This window comes from Gymnoscopelus microlampas, assembly GCF_963454915.1.
Source record: "Gymnoscopelus microlampas genome assembly, chromosome: 8".
Lineage (NCBI taxonomy): Eukaryota > Metazoa > Chordata > Actinopteri > Myctophiformes > Myctophidae > Gymnoscopelus > Gymnoscopelus microlampas.
Window position 1 is genome coordinate 17,103,347 of NC_139945.1, and position 24,642 is coordinate 17,127,988.

Here is a 24,642-nt window from a genome sequence, read left to right on the forward strand (position 1 = left end):
TGTGTGTGTGTGTGTGTGTGTGTGTGTGTGTGTGTGTGTGTGTGTGTTCATATTACGTCATCCATCCATAAACGAACGATTGCAGTAATTACTTAAACCCTACACTACGTCTCTATCGGGTGGAAACCTCATATAACCAAAACTGTTACTTTTCAGGATTCTAATTCAAAAGTATCAGATCTACAAGCTCAAAACGTGCCGATGTTTCTGCCCGACAGCAATGCTATACTTAGTTGTCTGGGGTCACCCAGGGGTCTGTGCTCGGTCCGCTCTTCACCAATTCACTTCGGACATTGGCAGATCTACAGTCTCACAAGAGTGAGCTAGTGAGCTTGTAGATCTGTTATTTTTAAGCCAAATGTTCGCCTATTTTCACCGAAAATACTGGTGGCCTACCGGTATTATGACATGCCCAGAATAGGGATGCTATAGGGTTCATGTGGTTAACAGTGAAACCCCTTGGAACCCCAGCATGCCTGCCTATTCTGGGGGGAACATTCTGCAAAAATAACCGATCTACAAGCTCGAGACGTGTACACCGGCAATTCTTTGGCGAAGAGATTTGGTGTAGACGCCGGAAAGAATTGGTGCAAGTACAGCTTTAACTCAGGTCTGTTCTACTAAGAATAGAGGGTACATTTAAATGGTTAATCCTAAAATATATATATAATAATTGGCATATTGCTATAATTGGCAGCTGTTACTTACTGTACTGGGTGACATAATGATTTTGTGAATGTGACGTTTACTGTACCTATATTTGTGTCCTTGTGTGCGCTCCTTTATGTGGACATAAATAAATGGTTAAAGTGTGTGTGTGTGTGTGTGTGTGTGTGTGTGTGTGTTGTATCTCAGGGCATGCCGGAGCAGTGGGCGCGTCTCCTGCAGACCTCCAACATCACCAAGCTGGAACAGAAGAAGAACCCCCAGGCTGTTCTGGACGTGTTGAAGTTCTACGACTCTAAAGAGACCTCCAACAGCCAGAAGTACATGAGCTTCACAGGTACAACAGCACACACACACGCGCACGCACACGCGCACACACACACACACACACACACACACACACACACACACACACACACACACACACACACACACACACACACACACACACACACACACACACACACACACACACACACACACACACACACACACACACACACACACACACACACACACACACACACACACACCAAATAATTAGATTTGAATGAACACTAACATAAAGAATTATGAAAAAGAAAACCCCTGAAAAGTTCATTGTGATGCCGATTAATAGGAATATAAAGTGTACTAGTATATTAGTTCCATTGATTGAAGCCACAGCTAAATTGATTGATCATTAAAATAAACATGCATCTGAAATGCACGTGGCCCACCCATCTGACCACTCGACATGGCAGCCTTTCGGCAGATGGGTGGGCCGTAAACACTTTCAAGATTTGAGAAAAGGTTGAGAGACCCTGCTTTAGGGCATTCCTTCATATGGGGTGGGGTCAGGATTGTTTTTCAAAGTGAAGGTTAGGGGTTCAGTAGCTTGCTTAAGGGCACTTTGATATGAAGTGAGGAAGAGCGGGGATGGAACCATGCACATAACAAACTCACACTAAAGCCTGTTTGTTCCTTATTTTTGCATTGCAGATAAAAGCTCAGATAACTACAGTTCCTCCACTACTACGGTAAGACTTCTCTTTTCACGACACTTATACAAACATCACATCACCGTATCCTATCGCATATTCTTTACTGTCTCCCTCTCAGCTGTCCTACTTTGTTACAGCTTTCCTTCTACCTGTCTTGTTGCGACTAGTTGTGAGCTTGTAGACACACAGACCCTCTTCTAGTCACTCACCTCCTAGGAGCCAGGCCATAAAAAAACATGTCAGGCATGCCCAAATATGGAGTCTAGGCCCGTCTATGATGTCATATTGATGACATCAGCGTACTCCATATGTGGGGATTCGCGTTTTATCGCAATTGTTTGGAGATCCGCTGATCGGACCGGAGCATCACACCCTCGGGTACTCGCCCATACAGTATATACGCCCATATACAGGCCGAGTTTGAAGTTGGTCTGTCCCGTATATTCCGGATCGGCAGTACAACCGGATCTTGTATATGAATCTTTCTGGACAACCGCCTATCCGACCAACCGCAGTTTGAAGTCGGTCGGACACGCACACAGACGAACAGACAGAGAATTTATTGTAAGATTTAGTCACAAGCTCTTGTTGATACTTGCCATTGGCCATTTTCGCTACTTTTGCACAACACTCTTGTATGATGAAGTAGGGCATTCATTTACGAAAGAGAAACAATAAAAAGTTGCAAACATGGAGATACAAGGTTTCTGCCTGACAGCAATGCATGTAACTCCGCTACTCTGTGGCTCCAGAAAGTGCTGAAGGAAGCAGACTAGACTCTCTCCACTTCAACCCTTATATACTGTAGATGAGGATGCAGGAGAGAGCGGATGCATTCCCTCCCTCTCTTCATTCTCTCTCTCTTCTCTTAATGTCTTTCTGTCTCACTTTCTCTCGTATGTCTCTTACTTCTCTCACCCTGTGCCTCTCTTTCTCTGCCTTCTCTCCCTCACTTCCTGATCCTCCGTCCGGATCTCTTTCCTCTAGTGCCAGAACAATAAATATGTCAGTCAGGCCGATATAAATATCTAACATTATCTGGACTCTTTTTTTGACTATCGGTGTCCACATTTTAAGCACTTTCACCCTGACGTCCCTGTTTTTGGTCATTATAGGCGAAAAACATTTTCCAAAATGTTCAAATAAAATATTGTTAAAAAATCTGTACTTGGTGGTCTAGGTCACTCACAAAATCAGGCTCGGCATCAGATCCCAAAATCTGGCATCTATCTGGCTCTACTGTCCTCTATGCCACCTCTCTCTCTCTCTCTCTCTCTCTCTCTCTCTCTGTCACTCCCTCTGCTTCCATCTGTCTCTGCATTGTGAATCAGCAAGTTTTCCCTCTTTCGCCGTCTTCCTCGCTCTGCAGCCTGGCTTCAGGCCTGCTGTTGGACTAGAGAGAGAGAGGGAGAGAGAGACAGACAGAGAGAGGGGGAGAGAGAGAAGAGAGAAAGGGCTGTGAGAGAGGCGTGGTAGACCACATGGAATGAAGGGTGCAGAAGATGGCGGACAGACTAGTTAATTGAGAATCCAGTCACAGACTAAACGCGCAATAGGCTGCAGGCTAAAGTTGGGGTTAATGTATAAATGATGCATGCAAGCCTTAGCAGGATGAAGGGATGAGGAGGAGGAGAGAGAGAGAGAGAGAGAGAGAGAGAGAGTATGGGAGAGAGAACGAGACTAAGGAATGCAAAAAGCAGGTGGGACAGACTGAGGGGTGAGAAGACAGTGGGACAGAGACAGACAGATAGGTAGATGGAAAGACAGACGGGTAGTTGGACAGAGAGAGAGAAATAGATAGACAGACAGACAGACGGGTAGTTAGAGAGAGAGAGAGAGAGACAGACAGACAGATAAGTTGTTCGACAGACAGAGAGACGACAGACAGACAGACAGACGGGTGTTTAGACAGAGATATACAGACAGATACATACAGACAGATATACAGGTAGTTGACGGATAGGACAGACAGACAGACAGACAGACAGACAGACAGACAGACAGACAGACAGACAGACAGACAGACAGGTGAAGTGATGATGGTTCTGGCGTTGCTCGGGGCTCAGGTGATGATGTCATCGCTGGGTCATCGCGGTCATCCTCGCTCTAAACCCCGCCCCCTGTCCTCCCCCTCTCCTCCTGACCCCCCCCTGCAGAACGCCAAGGCCGTGTCCGAGACCCCCGCCATAGCGACCGTCTCCGAGGACGACGACGAAGAGGACTCCGGCGTGCCTCCTCCGGTGGCCTCCCGACCCGAACACACCAAATCAGTAAGGAGACGCACACACACACACACACACACACACACACACACACACACACACACACACACACACACACACACACACACACACACACACACACACACACACACACACACACAACTAGAGTAATACCCTGTAAAACTGCAAAACACCCACCCAGGAGACTGGGAACGCATCTGTGTCATTTTAAGATTTCTTTGGCTATCCAAAAATAGCAGATAATACTATGAGCTTGTAGATCTGCTATTTTTTGAAAAATCTTGAAAATGTGTGTGCAAATCTTGAATATATATATATATATATATATATATATTTTAAAGCGAACATTTGTATCTCAAATCCTTCCTTCTGCGGGGTCCCTGGAACAAAACATTTTACAAATGTTCGCTTAAAAAAATATAATATTCAAAGATTAAATATTCACGATTAAAAAAAAGAAAAGCAGATCTACAAGCTCATAGTGCTGCACTCTGTGCCGCGCTATGAGCTTGTATATCTGCTATTTTTGAATAGCCAAAAGAAATACAAAAATGACAGAGATGCGTTCCCGGATTGAGTGGATTAAACAAACATCCCATCACATCACCATGTGTACAATTGCTACAAATGTCACTTTTTGGTTTCTGCAAAACACCCACCCAGCGCTTGGGTCCAGACTGGTCTGTTTCAAGACGCATGATAATGTGATAATTCACGTGACCGGGATGGTTTACCAGGGTAACATTGGGCTCTACACTGCCATTTGGACAAAACACAATTTATTGGACTGTAAATATAATAGCAACACAGAGGGGGAAAAAGCAGGAAAAAAGGCTGAATACGGTAGTTGTGTTCACAGCACAGATGATTAGAAATTAAAATCAGAGTTATAAATGGATAAATTAACACTGAGGATTTTGCTTTTTAGTCGCACAAAACTGGAGCCTCTCTACACCAACTAAATACCTAAAGGTTTCCATGGACAGTAACAGTGTTACAGTCACACACACACACACACACACACACACACACACACACACACACACACACACACACACACACACACACACACACACACACACACACACACACACACACACACACACACACACACACACACACACGGCAGATATCTGGTACCATCTTTGTCCTCTACCATGATGACCTTTTGATTGGCTAACCAGGGGAGGAAGGTCACTGTGATTGGTCCGGTACGGCATACGTTCCTCTACTCCCTCTCTCCCTCCTTTTTAATCCCTTTTTCTTTCTACAGTACCTCCGTAACTCACACAATACTAGGCACATACACACACACACACACACACACACACACACACACACACACACACACACACACACACACACACTGCAGCTCCTTTATCAGAAATGTTGGCGGTTAAGTGTCTGCCACCGTGGCGCCGATGCCGTTGCCAGGGTGACAGAGTGGCTTTGTCCACCTTACTGGAACCCCCAGCATGCACAACAACACACGCACACACACACACACACACACACACACACACACACACACACACACACACACACACACACACACACACACACACACACACACACACACACACACACACACACACACACACACACACACACACACACACACACACACACACACACTGGTATAATGCTGTTTAAGGACACTCTTCTGTCTGCCAGTCTCACTACAGTGTTGTGTACTGTCTGAAGGCCACAGTCAGTTGAACTGCTTGGTATTGCTTCATCTACGTTGAACATGAGCAGCATTTATCCTGCATGACGTCTCTTGTCGCACAGAAACCTCTTATCTACATATTCTAACTTTTGAGTTTTGTCGTAAATTTAACGCCCAATACATGATCAAACTACAGCGTCACACGAAATAATCAAAAGTAGCAGATTCACAAGCTCTGAACACTAGTGTTGATTTTGACAGCAAATTTTGATTTAGTTTTAGTCATAGTCTTTTGAATAAAATTCCATTTAGTTTTTGTCATATTTTAGTCATCTGAAATGTTTCAGTTTTTGTCTAGTTTCAATCGATCATGTGATTATAATCATGAGATTATATATCATGAGGTTATAGTCGACTAAATCTACAGATGATTTAGTCGACTAAAATGTATTTTGGCGGTTCCTTGATTGCGTCGTAATGGCTGATTTTACACTTGGTTGCATGCTGAAAATAGCCGATCTGCAAGCTCACAACGCGTCGCAGTGCGACGCGTTGTGAGCTTGCAGATCGGCTATTTTTAGCATGCACACCCTAGAGCAACCAACCATAAAATGACTTGTCTTAGTTCTACTGGATCTCTTCTCCACTAGTCTCTCTCTAACATTTTAGTCTAGTTTTTATTTGTTGACAAAATTGTCAATATATTTAGTCTTAGTTTTAGTCGTCATAGCTTAGTTTTTATTTAGTTTTCGTCAGTGCAAAAAGGTAGTCGACGAAATGCTCTCGTCATAGTTTTAGTCGACGAAATCAACACTGCTGAACACGCCGCGAAGCGACCCGTTTTGAACTTGTAGATCTGCTACTTTTGCTACCTACTGTATGAATTTGAATCCTGAAAAGTAACAGTTTTGGATATATGACGATGAGTGCTGTGTACACATTCCAGATCCGTGCCCACTCAATTACACATGTTTGACTGATATATTTCTCTCTCTCTCAGATATACACCCGTTCAGTGATCGAGCCCCTCGGCCCTCCCCCGACCAAAGACGCGGCCACGTCGCCCATCACCTCGCCCCCCGCCGCCGCCGCCGCCGGCACCCCCCCGTCCGCAGAGGGCGGGGCCGGTAGCCCTCCCAGTGCCAGCCCCACCCCCGGCCCCTCCCTGCCCCGCCCACAGGACAACAAAACCAGGAAGAAGAAGATGTCGGACGAGGAGATCCTGGAGAAACTGCGTAAGAGACGACACACGCACGCACGCACGCACGCACGCACGCACGCACGCACGCACGCACGCACACACACACACACACACACACACACACACACACAGATATGGCAACTCTTTTATTTCTTTGCTGTCGGGAAGAAACCTCTCATCTCCATATTCAAACTTTTTGTGTTTTTTGGTAAATTAGTGCCCCACTTAATCATACTACAGCGTCACACAAAAGATCCACAAGCTCGAAACGCGGCACGAAGCGACACGTTTTGAGCTTGTCAATCTGATATTTTTTATATTTATTTGAATCCTGAAAATTAACAATTTTTCCCCCCAACAGAGACGAAAATAATTCAAACTAAACAAATACTAGGTGGCTGGTTGCATTTTCTCTGAAAAGTAACACCGGGCTTAACAGCTTTTTGTCCCAAAACAGATGCCATTTCAACTTTTTCTTTAAAACCAGGTGTTTGTCAACTGATTTCTTTGTTTGTAATCCAAATTGGACCTTCTCTGGGAAGTAAAAATGCGTTATACAATCGTTTACAATAGATAGGTAGATAGCCTTAGTGTCATTCAACAATACATAAAATGCATAATTGGGACAAAATTCCGTTCCACTGGCTTACTGAAATCTATAAATACTAAAAATACTAAAAACACCAGTAATAAAATCACAGTCCGTTCATAATGAGACAAAATCCACAAGAATATTGCACAGCAAGGAGTCCTCAGCAGCATATAGGAGAAAGGATAGATAGAGGATATTGCACTTATAGGGGATATTGCACTCATTTAGAGTTCACAAGTCTGATGGCTTGAGGGTACTATATAAACTATAAATGATAAAACGATACTCCAGCCTGATCCGTAGCAGCTCAAATGGGTGCCATGTTAAAAGGCTGTAATGGAAAAAGCCAGCTACTGGCACAGAGAGAGACACTCCACATGCTCGTCATTTGCAAGTCATTCCTTTATTCACTTAGTAACAAAATGGCTTTATTTAGACTTCACACCAGTCACATGAAATGGAAAAATATAGCAGCTCCAATCCAAACTTAATTGACGTGATAATTAACGCGATGTGATGAGGAGATAATGTTGGTGTTTCTTGCTCTGTTGCCTGCATTCCCTTTCAAAAGCTGAGCTGCATTATAAGAATTTAACAAAGACTATTTCTTATAGTCAAATGATAATGTTCTTAGCATGAGGAATTCTTGCTTGGTATTTGCTATAAGTTAATTCCTTAATACCTGTCTTGCAGTGACAGTGGAACCTGCTTTATCCTTTGAACTACATACTGTACAAAGGAAATATAATCCACCACCCAGGCAGTGTCGGTGCCTTGCTCTGCCTATTGAGATACATAGGGAATTGAACCCTTAATGGTAGGTTAAGTGATATGTTTGTGTTAAAATAAGTGTTATATAGCTTTATATTCTGATAGTAATCATTGCAATAGAGTGTTTGTTCAGTAGCTCTTTAGGAAACAGAAAATACATTTTCAGGTAGGGGTACCAATTTTATCCAATCAGGAGAGAGAGCTCACACAGGTTACAGCATAAACAAGTGCAATTGGAAGTGATGACACAAAGACATGAGCAGACAAAATTGGAACTGTAACACTATAATTTAAGATAATAAATGTGTTCTCTTTTGGCTGATAATTAGCAACCCACCTGAAAATGTTTTTTTCCTGTTTACTAAAGAGCTGGAAAGACGGGTGAAGACTATAGCAATGGTTACCATCAGATAGAGCTTTAACCTTTTAACAACAAACGTTTTGTTTTAACCAAAAAATATCACTTACCCTACCTTTAACACTGGTCGGGTCCGTTTCAGGCCTGAACCGTTAAGTTAAACAGGACCACTAATCTAATAAAAATGATATTGTAGTAACTATATACTGGTAATTATAAACCTGATTGCAAACAACATTACAAAAACTCCTCAAATCCCCATATATGGAGTACCTTGATGTCATCAATATCACGTCATTGTACTGATGTCATAGATCTGCATATTTGGCCATGGCTGATGCGGAACTCCATATATGGGCATAAAAGTGACACCGACAGACGGATACAGAGATCTCCACGTATGGGCATAAAAAGGAGACAGACAGACATACTGAGATCTCCACGTACGGGCATGAAAAGGACAGACAGACAGATACTGAGATCTCAATATGGTCATAAAAGGTACATAGACAGACAGATGGGTAGAAATGAAAAACATGAAGTCTCACCCTACACAAACATTTAAATTGTGTTAAAAGCCTATATACCAACTGCATCATGCCACAAAACCTCACAATAGAAATCTGCAAATTTTTTGTTCTCTCTTCCCGTAATAATATGCAAGTTTTTATTTTCTTAAACCATGCCCCCACGCTTCTCCAGACGTGCTAAGGTCTCCCTCTACTGGTAAGATCTGGATACTGCGAGTCTGACTGTCTCCACTGATTGACAGACCTGCTACAATCCACTGTCACCCCTCCCCCCCAAACCCCTCCATTATCCAACCCTCACGTCTGATTGGTCCTTCTCCTGTCTTTCTTTAGCCGTCCAATCTCCTGTGGTTACCGAGTGACTCAGGGAAATTGAGCGTGTCTCAAGTATGAGTTATACTTCGCACAAAAAAAAAGCTCATCTACGAGCTTGTAGATCTGCAATTTTTAGTGTGCGACTAAGTATAAATCACTGTTTCGATGTTTGTTCCTGTTGTGCAACTCTCGCACAACCGAGCCCTGGTGTGTTGTTCCATTCTGCTGTCAGGGTAGGGAGAGAGTCACACCAAGCTCCATAGGGATATCTGGCGCTGTTAGCAACGCATACAGGCAAATATGGGCTGTAAAGCTAGCAGCTGGCTGCACCACCAACCAAGCCAGATGTGTCACTTTGTTAGCCTGGTAAACCCTCCCTCCCTCCAGAAATCTCATTTCCATTTGATTTCCAGAAATCAAATGGAAATGAGATTTCTGGAGGGAGGGTTTACCAGGCTATCACTTTGTGGCGTTCCATCTTTTCCTTTGTTTCCTCCATCTTTTCCTTTGTTTCTCGCAAGATTCTGTTTATCTATTTCTATCTCCCCTGTGTGATCCATGTGTCGTCTCCATCTTATCTTATCTTATCTTCTTCTTTAAACCTGTTTTTTATTTTTCTTCATTATGCCTGCTATGTATCTAGTCCAGTGGTTATCAAACTTTTTCATGTCAAGGACCCCCAAATTGACACTTATTAGCCCAGGGACCCCCATTTGAAAAGATATGTCAGGGACCCCCATAAGAGAAGATTGTTACGGCTCTAGCAGTGATTCTCAACCATTTTAATTTCAAGGACCCTCAGTTTGACATGCATTAGGCTACGGACCCCCATGTAATGGCATTTCTATCTCTGAGCCCCCAATTTATATTGTAAAATCAATGTTTTAAATCTGAGAGTGTACAAATGGAACCAAATGGATGTGTCCATTTGGTTCCATTTGTACACTTAGAGTTACAGACCCATAAGGGTCCATTTGGTTCCTATCCATCATTTAGCTGGGGACCCCCTGGAACTCCCTCAAGGACCCCTGGGGGTCCCCGGACCCCACTTTGAGAACCAATGATCTAGTCCATGTCGCTGCTGACCCCTGTCGGGGTCTTGGGGAGGGTGTAGAGACAACCACGTCTCCTCCGATTTATACATGAATTCGCCAGCAGCTTCTCCCCCGACAGTGGGGAGTTTCACCACGAGGGCGTAACGCGTGTGGAGGAACATGCTATTCCTCCCAGTTTTTACTCCCTGTTGAACAGAGCACCCTGGCCAACCTGCCACTAGTGCAGCGACAGAGATCACCCGCCTAGCCCAACTTCCCTCACGCAAAACACGTCCAATTGTGTTTATTTGAACGCCCGGCCGAGCCAGAGGCACCACGGAGCAACTTAACCCCATTTCTTACAGGATTTAGTGGGTTACCTCATTTTCTCTCCTGCTTTCCTTTTGTTGTGGTCATATTCCTTTTCATTCTCTCTGTCCATCCATCTGTTCATCTGTCGATAATAAACAGATCGATGGACGATCTATTTATCTGGTTCTCCTTCTTTCTCCTTGGTATTATTTTGTCACCAGACAAGCATGCTCCATTGATCTCAAACCTGATTCTGTAATTTCAGTGTGATGTGCGTAGAATTCTATTGGATAGAATGCGAGGAACCGTGTTCTGTGTTCTACACAGTAAAATCCCGGTGTTAATTTATCCAGTTGTGACTCCCGAGACAAAATGGAGGTGCATTTGGTTCCATTTGTACATTCTCAGAGTTAAATTAGCTGTCTGGATTTTACAGTGTGTCAGTCCCAGTTCTGCAGTGATGTTCTCTCATGTGCTGTGGACAGTTTGAGCCCCTCACAGTCCAGAGACGTGATGCCCTTTGTTGTTCTTGCTTCTTGACTCTTTCTCTTTGACTTCTGTCCTTCATTCTTGTCAAATCCTCTACACATTACTGTCGTTTTGAGTCAAAGTCAAATAACTCAACTCATTCTCTCTCTCTCTCTCTCTCTCTCTCTCTCTCTCTCTCTCTCTCTCTCTCTCTCTCTCTCTCTCTCTCTCTCTCTCTCTCTCTCTCTCTCGCTCTCTCTCTCTTGCTCCCCCCCCCCCCCCCCCCCTCGCAGGAAGCATAGTGAGTGTGGGAGACCCCAAGAAGAAATACACACGCTTTGAGAAGATCGGACAGGGGTAAGTCTGCACGACAGCCATGTTTACTATACGAGCTACTGTATGGAACAAAAAGTGTAGCTTTTTGATATACGCTTGTAAGATTGCACTAGTCTTGTGTAGCCAGACAACCAGAGCTCTCCGTCTACTGATACATCTGGTGACATCTAAGTTCAATGAATGAGGGGCGCCGATTGGTTAAGGCGCGTAGCACGTATCGGCTCTGATGCAGCCTGACAGCAAGTCCCGGGTTCGGTTACCGAGCCTGATGGACCCTTGTTGCGTGTCACTCCCCAATTCTCCTCCCATTTCCTGTCAATGTACACTGTTCTATCGAAATCAAGGCAGAAAAGCCCCAAAAATATCATAAATAAATAAATACATTCAACGAATGGGCTAAAACTGTGCGGAAACAATTCCGAAATGTAAAAATATATAACATAATTGCAGTAGGCGGAGATCTAAATTACCGATGGGAAATGCTTTCAATTTTTATTTTATCTGACTATAACAACAACAGCTATATTCAGTATATCCAGTATGTCAGTGCATTCATGTGGTGTTTGTCAACAGGGCCTCTGGAACTGTTTACACTGCTATAGACATCGCTACTGGACAAGAGGTACTGTAGAAGCTCTCTCTCTCTCTCACACACACACACACACACACACGTACACTCCTTCGTCCGTCCGTCCGTCCGTCCGTCCGTCCTTTCCTGCCTCTCTTCTACATCTTTCTCAAGCTTGTACACCGTAGGTTCATTTGACATACTGTAGACCGTAGCAATACATTCCATTAGCCTCTACACGGTAAAATCCTCAGTGTTAGTTTCCCAATTCGGTATCACTGCATCAGAAAGGGATCTATGATCTCAAATCAAAGAAAAAGGTTGAATTATTAAAGAGCATCCTTTTTGCAAGTTCCAGACAGTGTGCGGAGCCTTTTTCTTTGATCTGATATCAAAGATCCCTTTCTGAATATTTGGACCTGGTTGTCTTACACACTAACCCTTTGAGGTGTGTATCAGCCTTCTTTTCAAAGGTATCAGACGCTTTTATCGCTTTGGATAAAAGCGTCTGCTAAATGACTGTAATGTAATGTAATGTATCACTGCATCAAACACACAATGCAGCTAGAAATTGGTCCCATGCGTTGACTGTGTGTAATTATCTGCTGCATTAGTGAATTAGACATAAATAATACACACCTTGCAAGCGCAAATTACACTTACATTAAAGAATAATTGAAAAATAAATTAATAGAATAAACTCAATGTATGTGTATTTTTTGCATCAAAAGTCCCTAGTCCAATGTTCATTACTTCCCGTCAAACAAAAAAGTAATGTGTGATTACATGGGAAGTACCAGTTTCAACCAATAATATGATGACAAGCACCTGTCAATCACTCTTCCACATGGAGCTGTGATTCATCATGGTAGACACTAGAGTGTGCTGCTGCTTTGTTGAATGTCAGCACATGTGTACAATCTCATTTTAAAGTTAAACAGCACACTAAAACAGTGGTTCTCAACCTGGGGTCCCCAGATGACAGTAAAGTGACAATTTAAGTACTTTTAAGACTTTAAAAACATATATATATACTAGACCATACCCGGTCGACGCATGCGTGGGGGGATATGCGCACATGATCTGGCAACCCGGGAGGCAGTTCGTCCCATAGCTGGGCAGCCCCGTAACCATGGCGACAGTGTTTGACACAAAAACGCTAATAAGAAGCTGAGATTTGATGAAATTGAAAAACGGGCTTCACAGTTAAGTTCAGATGGTAATGGTCAATGGCTGTGTGCAAAATCAGAGCAATTGGTCCAGCCAGTGGGGAGAACCGGGTAGCTTCACCACCACCACCACTACAAACGCACAGAGGTTACTAGAATTATAGTAGGATATTTCATATTTGAACTGGGTCCCCAGTTCAAATATGATCATTTTGGGGGGTCGCGGCCTGAAAAGGCTGAGAGCCACTGCACTAAATAAAATATGTTTCTGTAAACATTTGAGGTGACAACACAAGCCGTTCAACCTTGCTGTGATTGGCTGAGATACCCCCAGCCCGTTTCACTAGGAAATATGTTATGATGTAAATGTAAACTGCAGGGCAATTTGTGCCACACCTTATGATGTACACAGTGTTCAGTCTGTCTGTCACCAAAGACATTTCTTTCTCTTCTCTCAGTCTCAACCCTCTCTCTCTCTCTCTCTCTCTCCATGCACCTGCTTTTCCCCTCTTTTCCTCATCTCTCCTTTTCGACGTGTCTCTCTTTATGCCTTCTTGACTTTTTTTGTTGTGGATATTTTCATTTCTCACTTTCAATTTCGAGTGTTTCTTTAGCTGTAAATGCTCGCCTGTTTTCATCTTGTTTTCACAGAACACTCTCCTGTTTTCTTCTTACAGAATGTTTGCCTATTATGACATGGCCATAATAGGAACACTAGGGTGTGGTTAAAACAATGACGTTACTTTTGTGTGTGTGTGTGTGTGTGTGTGTGTGTGTAGGTGGCCATCAAACAGATGAATCTGCAGCAGCAGCCTAAGAAGGAGCTGATCATCAATGAGATCCTGGTGATGAGGGAAAACAAGAACCCTAACATTGTCAACTACCTGGACAGGTTAGACACACACACACACACACACACACACACACACACACACACACACACACACACACACACACACACACACACACACACACACACACACACACAGCAGTATGTAACACATGGTAAACCACTGAGCCAGCAGGCTTCAGTCACCGTGGCAACCATGTAGCATCTGGGAACGACGTGTGGTTACCGTAGTTACCTGTCCTGCTCAGAGACAATGATGGAACACACACACACACACACACACACACACACACACACACACACACACACACACACACACACACACACACACACACACACACACACACACACACACACACTGGTGGAAGTACGGTCATCACCATGGAAACCTCTCTTTCCCTCTCTATATTCCCTCTATATCGTTGCTGTGGGGCAGAAACCTTGTATCTCCATATTTCAACAGTCTCACACAAAAGTAGTGAAAATAGCCGTTCTACAAGGTCGATGTGAGCTTGTAGAACGGCTACTTTTGAAAGATTTTGAAAGTGATAGTGAAAGTGGTTAAGCGTGTCTGTGGCGCAGTCGGTAGCTCTGTCGCCTCACAGCTAGAAGGTCCTGGGTTCTATTTCCGCCGGGGACGCTGTGTCTTCTCCGCCGGGGGGGGGGGGGCGTGTCTTCTCCTCCACGTCATCAGCGCCCATACCCTAGGTGGGGTTGGTGAAAGGGCCTACTCTGTGTGGAGTTTGCATGTTCTCCCCCTGTCTCCTAGGGTAGATAATAGCCTCACAAAAAACATATAGTAATCCTGGTCGCTATACCGCCTCCCACATGACAGCCGGGGCGCCTGATGGAGGGGAAGGGAACTGGTTGGAATAACGTGTTCCTTCCACGCGCTACGTCCAATCAGGGAACCTCCCCCCTGTCAGGTGACAAGAAGGTCAGTTGGCTCTCATGCATTGAAGAAGGCATGAGCCCAGGATCACTTAGATAATTGGCACCAGGTGAAAAAGGGTTACAAAATCGTGGGATAGGAAAAAAAAGAGTGGGTTCTGTGGGTTTTAATAAATATTTAACCAATGAAACACATTGGTTTTAATCACAAATAATAACTACGTTGAATCCATTGGAACACAGGTTATTCTTCCATTTCCTGAACCGTAACCGTTTTGGACATACAAGGTTTCCACCCAACAGCGACGATATATACTGTGTGTGTGCGTGCGTGCGTGCGTGTACGCGAGCGTGAGAATGAGAGAGAGTTATGTCCAGAAGTCATGAAGTGCAAAGTAAGACAGACATTGAAAGAGAGAGGGAGAGTATGAAGTAAAGCCAGTAGAACAGCGATGGGAATAGGAGACAGAAACCGTCTTCATCTCTCTACTTGACATTAGAAATCTCGTTTCAATCCCAGAGTTCTTTGCAGAGCTGTGACACGTTCATCTCTTTCTTGTTAGCTACTAATAGGATTAATGCCAAAGTACCCGGAAATATATCACGCACACACACACACACACACACACACACACACACACACACACACACACACACACACACTGAGGAGGGTTTTACCGTCTTTTTTTTAGTAAGCTCTTTGTGTGCGTGTGCGTTACACACACACACACACACACACACACACACACACACACACACACACACACACACAATCAAATTGTTGACGATGACGTCTTTTGAAACTTCTGACAAAATACAAGGATGGAGACGACCTTGTAGTGTTGTTATATAAATGGTGTATTTGTTGTTGTGTTGTTGCTATAGTTACCTGGTGGGTGATGAGCTGTGGGTTGTGATGGAGTACCTGGCCGGAGGATCGCTGACCGACGTCGTCACGGAAACCTGCATGGACGAGGCCCAGATTGCCGCTGTGTGTCGAGAGGTAATAACACACACATACACACACACACACACACACACACACACACACACACACATACACACACAGATATCATCGCTGTCAGGCAGAAACCTCTTATCTCCATATTTCAACTTTTTGAGTTTTTTCATACCCATTCAGTGCCAATAAAATAAAAAAAATATGTGTATACTGTGCCAGCAATTCTTCTTTTTTTTTTTTTTACCTTTTTCAAGTAGTCACAGAATATTTATCTCCAGTATAATCGATCCCCTGATGGGTGCTAATCACTGAGGGTTATACTGTGTGGTTTCACAAATGTCAACGAGGTCATCGCAACCTTGTTGACATTAATTGTCTGCCTTTTAAAATAACATGTCTGGGCCAACAATACATATTAAAAAAAAGGTGCTCAGGAGCCCAGATACAGCCTTTTTCAGTAATAAGTTAAACAAGAAGTGAATGGAGCAGCAAATCTTCAAATGATGATATCTTGGGTTCTGAACGTTTGTTCAAAAACACGTCAAACACGTCATTGGCACGTTGCGTCATTGCGGTAAAACACGTGAAACGCGTCAGTGGCACTCAATGAGTTAACGCCCTACTTGGTCATACATAGTCACACAAAACCGCGCCGTGGTGCGTTTTGAGCTTGTAGATCTGCTACTTTTGCTACTTTCCAATTTGAGTTCTGAAACGTTAACAGTTTTGGACATTATGAGGTTTCCACCCGACAGAGACGATGTACCTTTTTCCATCTCCCTCTCAGTGTGTTTTCCTGAACGCTAAAAAGTGCAAAATAATGGTGTATAAATCATTATGATATGGTAAATGTTATTGTTGTTCCCGCTGTGCTGCAGTGTCTGCAGGCGTTGGAGTTCCTGCACTTCAACCAGGTCATCCACAGAGACATCAAGAGTGACAACATCCTGCTGGGCATGGATGGCTCCGTCAAACTCAGTACGTACCTCTGTTGTCTCTGGATTACTGTTAGTGTAGCATGATTCAGTTATATACAGTATATGTTTTAAAGCAGTGGTTCTCAAACTTTTTCATGTCAAGGACCCCCAAATTGACACTTATTAGCCCGCGGACCCCCATTTGAAACGATAAGCCAGGGACCCCAATAAGAGAAGGTTTTTAAGGCTCTCTAGCAGTGATTTTCAACCATTTTAATTTCAAGGACCCCCAGTTTGACATGCATTAGGGCTACGGACCCCCATTTAAGGGCATTCATACCTCTGGGACCCCAATTCATATTGTAAAATCAATGTTAATTTAACTCTCAGAGTTACAGACTCATAAGGGTCCATTTGGTTCCTGTCCATCATTTAGCTGGGGACCCCCTGGAACCCCCTCAAGTACCCCTGGGGGTCCCCGGACCCCACTTTGAGAACCAATGTTTTAAAGTATCATATCTGTATTACTGTATTACAGTGGCATATATGGGATACTGTAGGATATCTGGATTACTGTGGCATATCTGGATTATCTTCATTATCGTATCATATGTGGATTACTGTATCATTATCTGTAATTCTGTTCTATACAGTATCTCTTATCAGAGTATCATATCTGCATTACTGTATCATATCTGCATTAGAGTATTTTATCTGGATTACAGTATCATACCTGCATTACAGTATCATACCTGAATTACAGATTCAAATCATTTACTGTCAGTGACAACATTGTCTTGGGTGTTGATACTTGTGTCAGTGCGGGAGCCGCCACTCAGAAAGCAGCAGAGCAGTAAATATTGTTTTAGTAAAACTGTTGTACTTACTCTTAACCAGTAGAGGGAGCTGTGACTCTTTAACACAACCAATGTTAATCCCAGTATCTAACTGTTACGGAGTGAAAACTATGGAAGCCCTTTGACACCACTGAATGAAAATGAATCATCTGACGTTTGTGTTATTTTATCACAATATATATAACTACATAGAAATCTGAGATTTGTTCATCTTGTTAACATTCTTGAGGGAAAAAAAACTCATTTAAAAAATGCAATGACAGAAATGGGCTTCCATAGAAAACCACCTAATTAGAAAACAACCTAAATGCCGTTTTTATTTAAATTAAAAGGTCCTTTTATCTGCTGAGTCAGTTTGATGGGTCTTAACCACTTAAAACCCATACACTGTACATCGTTGAACGGCTTCTCCCGGGGCTCTGTGCATTGGTCTCTCCTTTTTTCCCTCTACAGCAAATCTCTACACCAAAAACACTATTTTCGCGGACTGTTCGCCTAGTATATAGACATGCCCAGAATAGGGACACTAGTGTTCATGTGGTTAACGGTCTTTTCTTTGTGTTTCTCTCTCTCTCTCTCTCTCTCTCTCTCTCTCTCTCTCCTCTGCCAGCTGACTTTGGCTTCTGTGCTCAGATCACTCCAGAGCAGAGCAAGCGCAGCACCATGGTGGGGACTCCGTACTGGATGGCTCCAGAGGTGGTCACCCGCAAGGCCTACGGCCCCAAGGTGGACATCTGGTCCCTGGGCATCATGGCTATAGAGATGGTGGAGGGCGAGCCCCCATACCTGAATGAAAACCCACTCAGGGTGAGTGTGTGTGTGTGTGTGTGTGTGTGTGTGTGTGTGTGTGTGTGTGTGTGTGTGTGTGTGTGTGTGTGTGTGTGTGTGTGTGTGTGTGTGTGTGTGTGTGTGTGTGTGTGTGTGTGTGTGTGTGTGTGTGTGTGTGTGTGTGTGTGTCAGTCATGCATAACAAGTCGCAGATCGGCTATCTTTGGCATCAGGGTTAGGGTTATAAATGCCAAAAATGGCATTCATAAAATCACCATCCTAAAATATTGAGTGGAGTGTTGTGTGTGCGTGTGTGTGTGTGTGTGTTTTGGGGTTGATTGGGGACACATTTATAATGTCGGATACAATTGGTGTCGGATGAGGCGTCTTGAATGGCGAAGGGCAGAGGTTGCACTGGGATTTGAAACTCCCGGTCATCATGACCAGAATGATTACAGTTTACCGGACATCTGATAGAAATAACATTCATAATCATTTGAATGACAAGCAGGTGCATAAACGTAGCCAACAACAACAGTTGCAGCATTCAATTTGGGCCTGAAATTGATTTGAATGTAAAAGGAGCAGACTAATGGAAGAATTGAACAGCTTCATCAGCTTCTACATTAGGCTACAAACACACAGTTTGTACAGTATCCATGGCTGGGCTGCATGTGTAATGATTTCTCAACAAAATGTTACATCATCAGTTTAACCCATTCAATCCGGTAACGCATCTGTGTCATTTTAGATTTCTTCAAAAATAGCAGATCTACAAGCTCACAGCTATGAGCTTGTACATCTGCTATTTTTGAAAATGTATCATTTTTTGTTTTTGCAAATATTTGAATATATATTCTTTTAAAGCAAACCTTTTAACTCAAATCTTTGCTTCTGGGGGTCCCTGGAACTAAATATTTTGAGATGGGGGTCTGCGGCCAAATATGTATAATTGTTGTTGTTTGGTTGCTACAACTGTTTGGTGGTGCTCCAACTTTTTCCATGTCAAGGACCCCCAAAATGTATGTTTGTATTTGGCCACGGATCTCAAAATACCCCCAGAAGCAAAGATTAGAGTTAAAAATGTAAAAAAAATATTTATATATTCAAAGATTTGCACAAATTGTCAAGATCTTTCTAAAATAGCAGATATATAAGCTCATAGCGGGGCACTCTGTGCCGCGCTATGAGCTTCTATGTCTGCTATTTTTGAATAGCCAAAGAAATATTAAATGACACAGATGCTTTCCCGATCTTATTGGATTAATAGAACGAACGTGTTCTTCAGAGTAATGAGCAATCAGAGGGTCTGCTCAAACCTTTCATAACGTTGATTAGGTCCATCTGGCCAGCAGTAAATCAAAATGTAGACAACTCAGTCAACTATGGCGTGAGCGCGTCCATGCGCCTGTTAGAGGCAACTTTCGGAAAGTGTAATATTAAGCAGGGACGTGCACAGATAGACTCTTTGCCCTCTTGACCAGAAGTGCCCTTTCGAATAAAAGGGGAAAAAAAGTTGTTTTTTTCCCAGTTTACAGCAGGGGTCTTCAAAAGGGGGTCCGAGACCCCTAGGGGGTCCTCAGAGTTACTACAGGGGGTCCGCCAAATCTTTATGTGATATGATTTTTCTTTTTACCATAACCACTCGAAACCTAGCATCCCTTTTCTGAGGAGAACTTTAGCCAAAAATAGCCGATCTACAAGCCCACAACGCCTCGCGCTGCGAGGCGTTGTGGGCTTGTAGATCGGCTATTTTTGGCAAAGAGGTATAGGTGTAGAGGGAAAAAAGAGCAGACCAAGTAAACAAAAAAAAAGTATAATTTACTTGAGCACCTGCCCCTCAAAATGTCTGTGCACGCCACTGATATTAAGCTTTTGTTGAGATCTCGTCTCCTCCATGAAGAATTTGAATTCAAGTGGGAACATTCTGCGGGTCATGACTACTAGACCTGTCACAATTATTACATAATCGTCTAAACGCAATTATTTTGTGTGTGTTATTTGTCATATCTGCCCTGCGCAACTTTTGTTCCCGAAAGCTAAAAGCCAAACAGAAATGTATTTTTTATTCATAATGTTCCATTCATTTTCAACAACAGAAACACAATTAAATCGTTAATTGCAATTATTTGAGTGATAATTAATCGTCCTGAATTGGCAGAAACGCATATTTGGTGTGTGTTTGTGTGTTCAGGTTGTGTACTGCAGGCCATTTAACCCATTAAGACCTGGAACTGTGTCATTTTTAGATTTGAGCTAAGAAAGCATTATTTTACACTTTGGGCTATTCAAAAATAGCAGATCTACAAGCTCATAGCGCGGCACCGAGTGCCGCGCTACGAGCTTGTAGATCTGCTATTTTTGAAAAATCGTGAAAATGTGTGCACATCTTTGAATATATATATATATTTTTAAGCGAACATTTTTAACTCAAATCTTTGCTTCTGGGGGGTTCCTGGAACAAAATATTTTGATGGGGGTCTGCGGCCAAATACATATCATTTTGGGGGTCCTTGACATGAAAAAGATTGAGCACCACTGATATAGAAACATACGTTTTTCAGAATACTGTTGGGATTTAGGAGACATGTAGAATCGGCTTCAGGTCTCAATGGGCCTTCCCCAACAAAGCTCCAGTGCTTTGCTTTAGATTTGTCAAAGTGCTGGTAATTGCGCGGCGAGAGCAGAGTGCAGGAATAATGTGGGGTTTTACCGCCCATTATAGCACTTATCCAGTCACCAGTTTAAAAGCATTAAGGAGAATGTTGCACGTTGTTCTTCTCATCTGAGCCCTCTCTCACCTCTATCTCTCCACCCGGCATCTCCTGTCGGTCTCCTATAGGCGCTGTATCTCATCGCCACTAATGGAACGCCGGAGCTGCAGAACCCAGAGAAACTGTCCACCATATTCAGAGACTTCCTGAACCGCTGTCTGGAAATGGACGTGGAGAAGAGAGGCTCGGCTAAGGAACTACTGCAGGTACAGTAAACACTCACTTACACTTTGTGTGTGTGTGTGTGTGTGTGTGTGTGAGAGAGAGAGAGAGAGAGAGAGAGAGAGAGAGAGAGAGAGAGAGAGAGAGAGAGAGAGAGAGAGAGAGAGAGAGAGAGAGAGAGAGAGAGAGAGAGAGGAGAGAGAGAGGAGAGAGAGAGAGAGAGAGAGAGAGAGAGAGAGAGAGAGAGAGAGAGAGATGAGAGAGAGAGAGAGAGAGAGAGAGAGAGAGAGATGAGAGAGAGAGAGAGAGAGAGAGAGAGAGAGAACTTAATGCGTTGTGGACAGGAGGCCATCGCATCCCATCATGGTGGTGTTAATGAGATCAAGTTTAACTGCACATTTGCAATTGCATTGCACTTTTTGAAGCAGTTATAAAGAATGCCTATACCTTTGTATAGCAACGCTGGAGAATAAATTGAATAATCAACCGCAAACTGCAACCTCCAAATAATAACCTTTGTGGTAGTTTTTAAGTGACTAGACTCATAGACCTGTGGTTCTCAAAGGCTGGTCCGTTCCAGTCCAGGTGTCCCCATGCAGCATCAAAATCAGTTTAACCCTACGTACTACATCAGCCAATCTTGCATGAAAACGTTTGAGAGCCACCGTCATAGCTCTCAGAAAATCAGTTCTGAAGTTCTGAAGTGTGTGTGTGTGTGTGTGTGTGTGTGTGTGTGTGTGTGTGTGTGTGTGTGTGTGTGTGTGTGTGCGTGCGTGCGTGCGTGTGATAGAGAATGATTTTGAGAGTGGTTTTCTGAATAAGATAGAAAAGAGATAAGTAATTGAATTTGAGGCTGTCTTACACTGGGCTTACTGGGGGATATACTGTGTGTGTGTGTGTGTGTGTGTGTGTGTGTGTGTGTGTGTGTGTGTGTGTGTGTGTGTGTGAGAGAGAGAGAGATAGCGAGCATGGTGCAGAGAGCGATGGATTGTATCAGGGGTTATGTAAGGACAGTGGTGTATCTAGCTAGCTTCCAGAGCCTCCTCAATAAAACACATCTTGTGCTCGTGACCGAGTGAGAGACCAACCCTGCTTGATGGAAAAGAAAAAAAAATACATCTATGCCAAGGGGTTTAGACCAGGGGTTCTCAAAGTGGGGTCTGGGGACCCCCAGGGGTCCTTTAGGGGGATCCAGTGAGTCCCCAGCTATATTGTTACATGTAAGAACCTAAATGGACCCTTACAGATGTGAGAGTGTACATTTGGTTCCATTTGTACACTCTGTGCGCTATGGGGATTAGTGGTCAAGATGTCAAACATATTTACGGTAACCCATTAAGACCTGGAACGCATCTGTGTCACTTTAGATTTCTTTGGCTGTTCAAAAATAGCAGATATATCTGCTATTTTTGAAAAATCTTGAAAAAAATATTTTCCAGATTTTTTTCAAAAAAACACACTCTGTGGGTTATGGGGATTAGTGGCCTAATGCGTACCGATATACATATATATTTGTGTAACACTGTAATAAAGAGCTTTACGGAGCGCTTTAGTAATCAAACTAGCTAATGTTTTTTAAACATTTTGCCAACTGATAAATCAAAGCTAAATCTCACATTAGATATTAGCCAATGTATGATGTATGTTCGCTTAAAGTCATTGCTAAGTGTAATAAAAAGTGCACACTAGAGACACACAGTAGGGAAAGCTGAGAGGGAGACGGTGTAGGAGAGACAGACAGTATGAAAGCTGAGAGGGAGACAGTGTAGGAGAGACAGACAGTATGAAAGCTGAGAGGGAGACCGTGTAGGAGAGACAGACAGTATAGGAAAGCTGAGAGGGAGACAGTGTAGGAGAGACAGACAGTATGAAAGCTGAGAGGGAGACAGTGTAGGAGAGACAGACAGTAGGAAAGCTGAGAGGGAGATACAGACAGTAGCAAAGCTCAGAGGTGTTGCAGTAGCTCTATATTATCACATCACAAGTGTACAGGTGTAAAACAGTGGGTGGAATTCATTATTGTGGAGCTCCTTCTGGGAAATGAAATGTTCACTGAACACTGAAATTGACATATTTTTTCTTCTTCTGTTTCCCTCTTCCTCTCTGTATCTCTGTCTCCATCCATCCCTCTCTCTTCCTCTCTGTATCTCTGTCTCCATCCATCCATCCCTCCCTCTTCCTCTCTTTACCTCTGTCTCCATCCCTCCCTCCCTCTTCCTCTCTTCCTCTCTGTATCTCTGTCTCCATCAATCCCTCCCTTTTCCTCTCACTCTCCCTTCTTCCATCGCTCTGACTCCTCCACACTTCCCTGTTTTGCTCTCCCTTCACCCCCCTCCCATCCCTCCATCTCTCTCTCTCTCTCTCCGTCTCTCAGCATCAGTTCCTGAAGGTTGCTAAGCCTCTCTCCAGTCTGACCCCTCTCATCCTGGCGGCCAAGGAGGCAGCCAAGAACAACCGCTAGCTCCACTAGCCTTGCACTCTTCTCTGTCATACCTCCTTCCTCTCTCTCTCTCTCCCACGCTCGCCCTCGTCTCTCCTCCCCCTCCTCAACTCTCCTCCTCTTTCATCGTGGAGGGTGGCTGGCCTGGCACGGCGGGACTATGAGATCCCCCCCCCCCCTTCCCCACCCGTTGATGAAATATCTCTTTCACTACCCACCGACCTCATTCTTTACCTTTTGAACCTTAGTTTGGTCTCCCCCTCCCATCTCCCTGACACACCCTCTGCTACGTGGAACACGGAAGACTTTCAGTTTGTTTTGTTTTGTTTTTTTTTGGGTGGGGGTGGCTCCTTCTCCCTTACACACTCCTCTGGATGATTCGGCGGATGTTGGTGCCGATCGAGGCACTGAATGACGCCGTCGTTGCGGAAGTGATGTTGGTCGTTCATCCACACTCCCCCCCCCCCTCACCCCCCCGGTGGCGTGACAAACCCTGATTGGAGGAGAGCGCCTCAACGGAGCCCACAGACTTGCGGGAGGTTTTGGGCTCGCTTCCATTTTCCCCCCTGTCTGTGAACGTCAACTACACACACCGACCGTCTGCTGCAGACTGAGTTGTATGCGGGTGTGTGTGTGTGTGTGTGTCATGAGTGATTTTTTTTGTTTGTTTTTTTGGTTGGTTAAGGTCTTGTTTTTTTTATTTTTTTATTTGGGTTTTCATCCCAGTTTTATACCTGTCTGTTTGCCCGACTGCGTCATGGAATCTGAAAGTGCTTTTGTCAGTTCATCTGGGTACTTTTTTTCTTT

General features: G+C 43.8%; 1 protein-coding gene across 2 annotated transcripts in view; it reads left to right on the top strand.

The window, feature by feature from the left end:
* pak1 (p21 protein (Cdc42/Rac)-activated kinase 1) overlaps positions 1–24,116 on the top strand; it is an 80,692-nt gene extending 56,576 nt beyond the window's left edge. For both annotated transcript variants that reach the window (XM_084063766.1, XM_084063767.1), the window contains 12 exons: positions 856–1,003; positions 1,648–1,685; positions 3,806–3,919; positions 6,562–6,796; positions 11,436–11,499; positions 12,052–12,100; positions 13,995–14,107; positions 15,842–15,959; positions 16,796–16,895; positions 18,302–18,498; positions 21,302–21,439; positions 23,770–24,116. In XM_084063766.1, coding sequence (XP_083919892.1) covers positions 856–1,003; positions 1,648–1,685; positions 3,806–3,919; positions 6,562–6,796; positions 11,436–11,499; positions 12,052–12,100; positions 13,995–14,107; positions 15,842–15,959; positions 16,796–16,895; positions 18,302–18,498; positions 21,302–21,439; positions 23,770–23,856 — 1,401 coding nt within the window. In that variant the 3' untranslated portion in view covers positions 23,857–24,116. The remainder of the gene's footprint in view (positions 1–855; positions 1,004–1,647; positions 1,686–3,805; positions 3,920–6,561; positions 6,797–11,435; positions 11,500–12,051; positions 12,101–13,994; positions 14,108–15,841; positions 15,960–16,795; positions 16,896–18,301; positions 18,499–21,301; positions 21,440–23,769) is intronic.
* Positions 24,117–24,642: the final 526 nt, after the last annotated feature.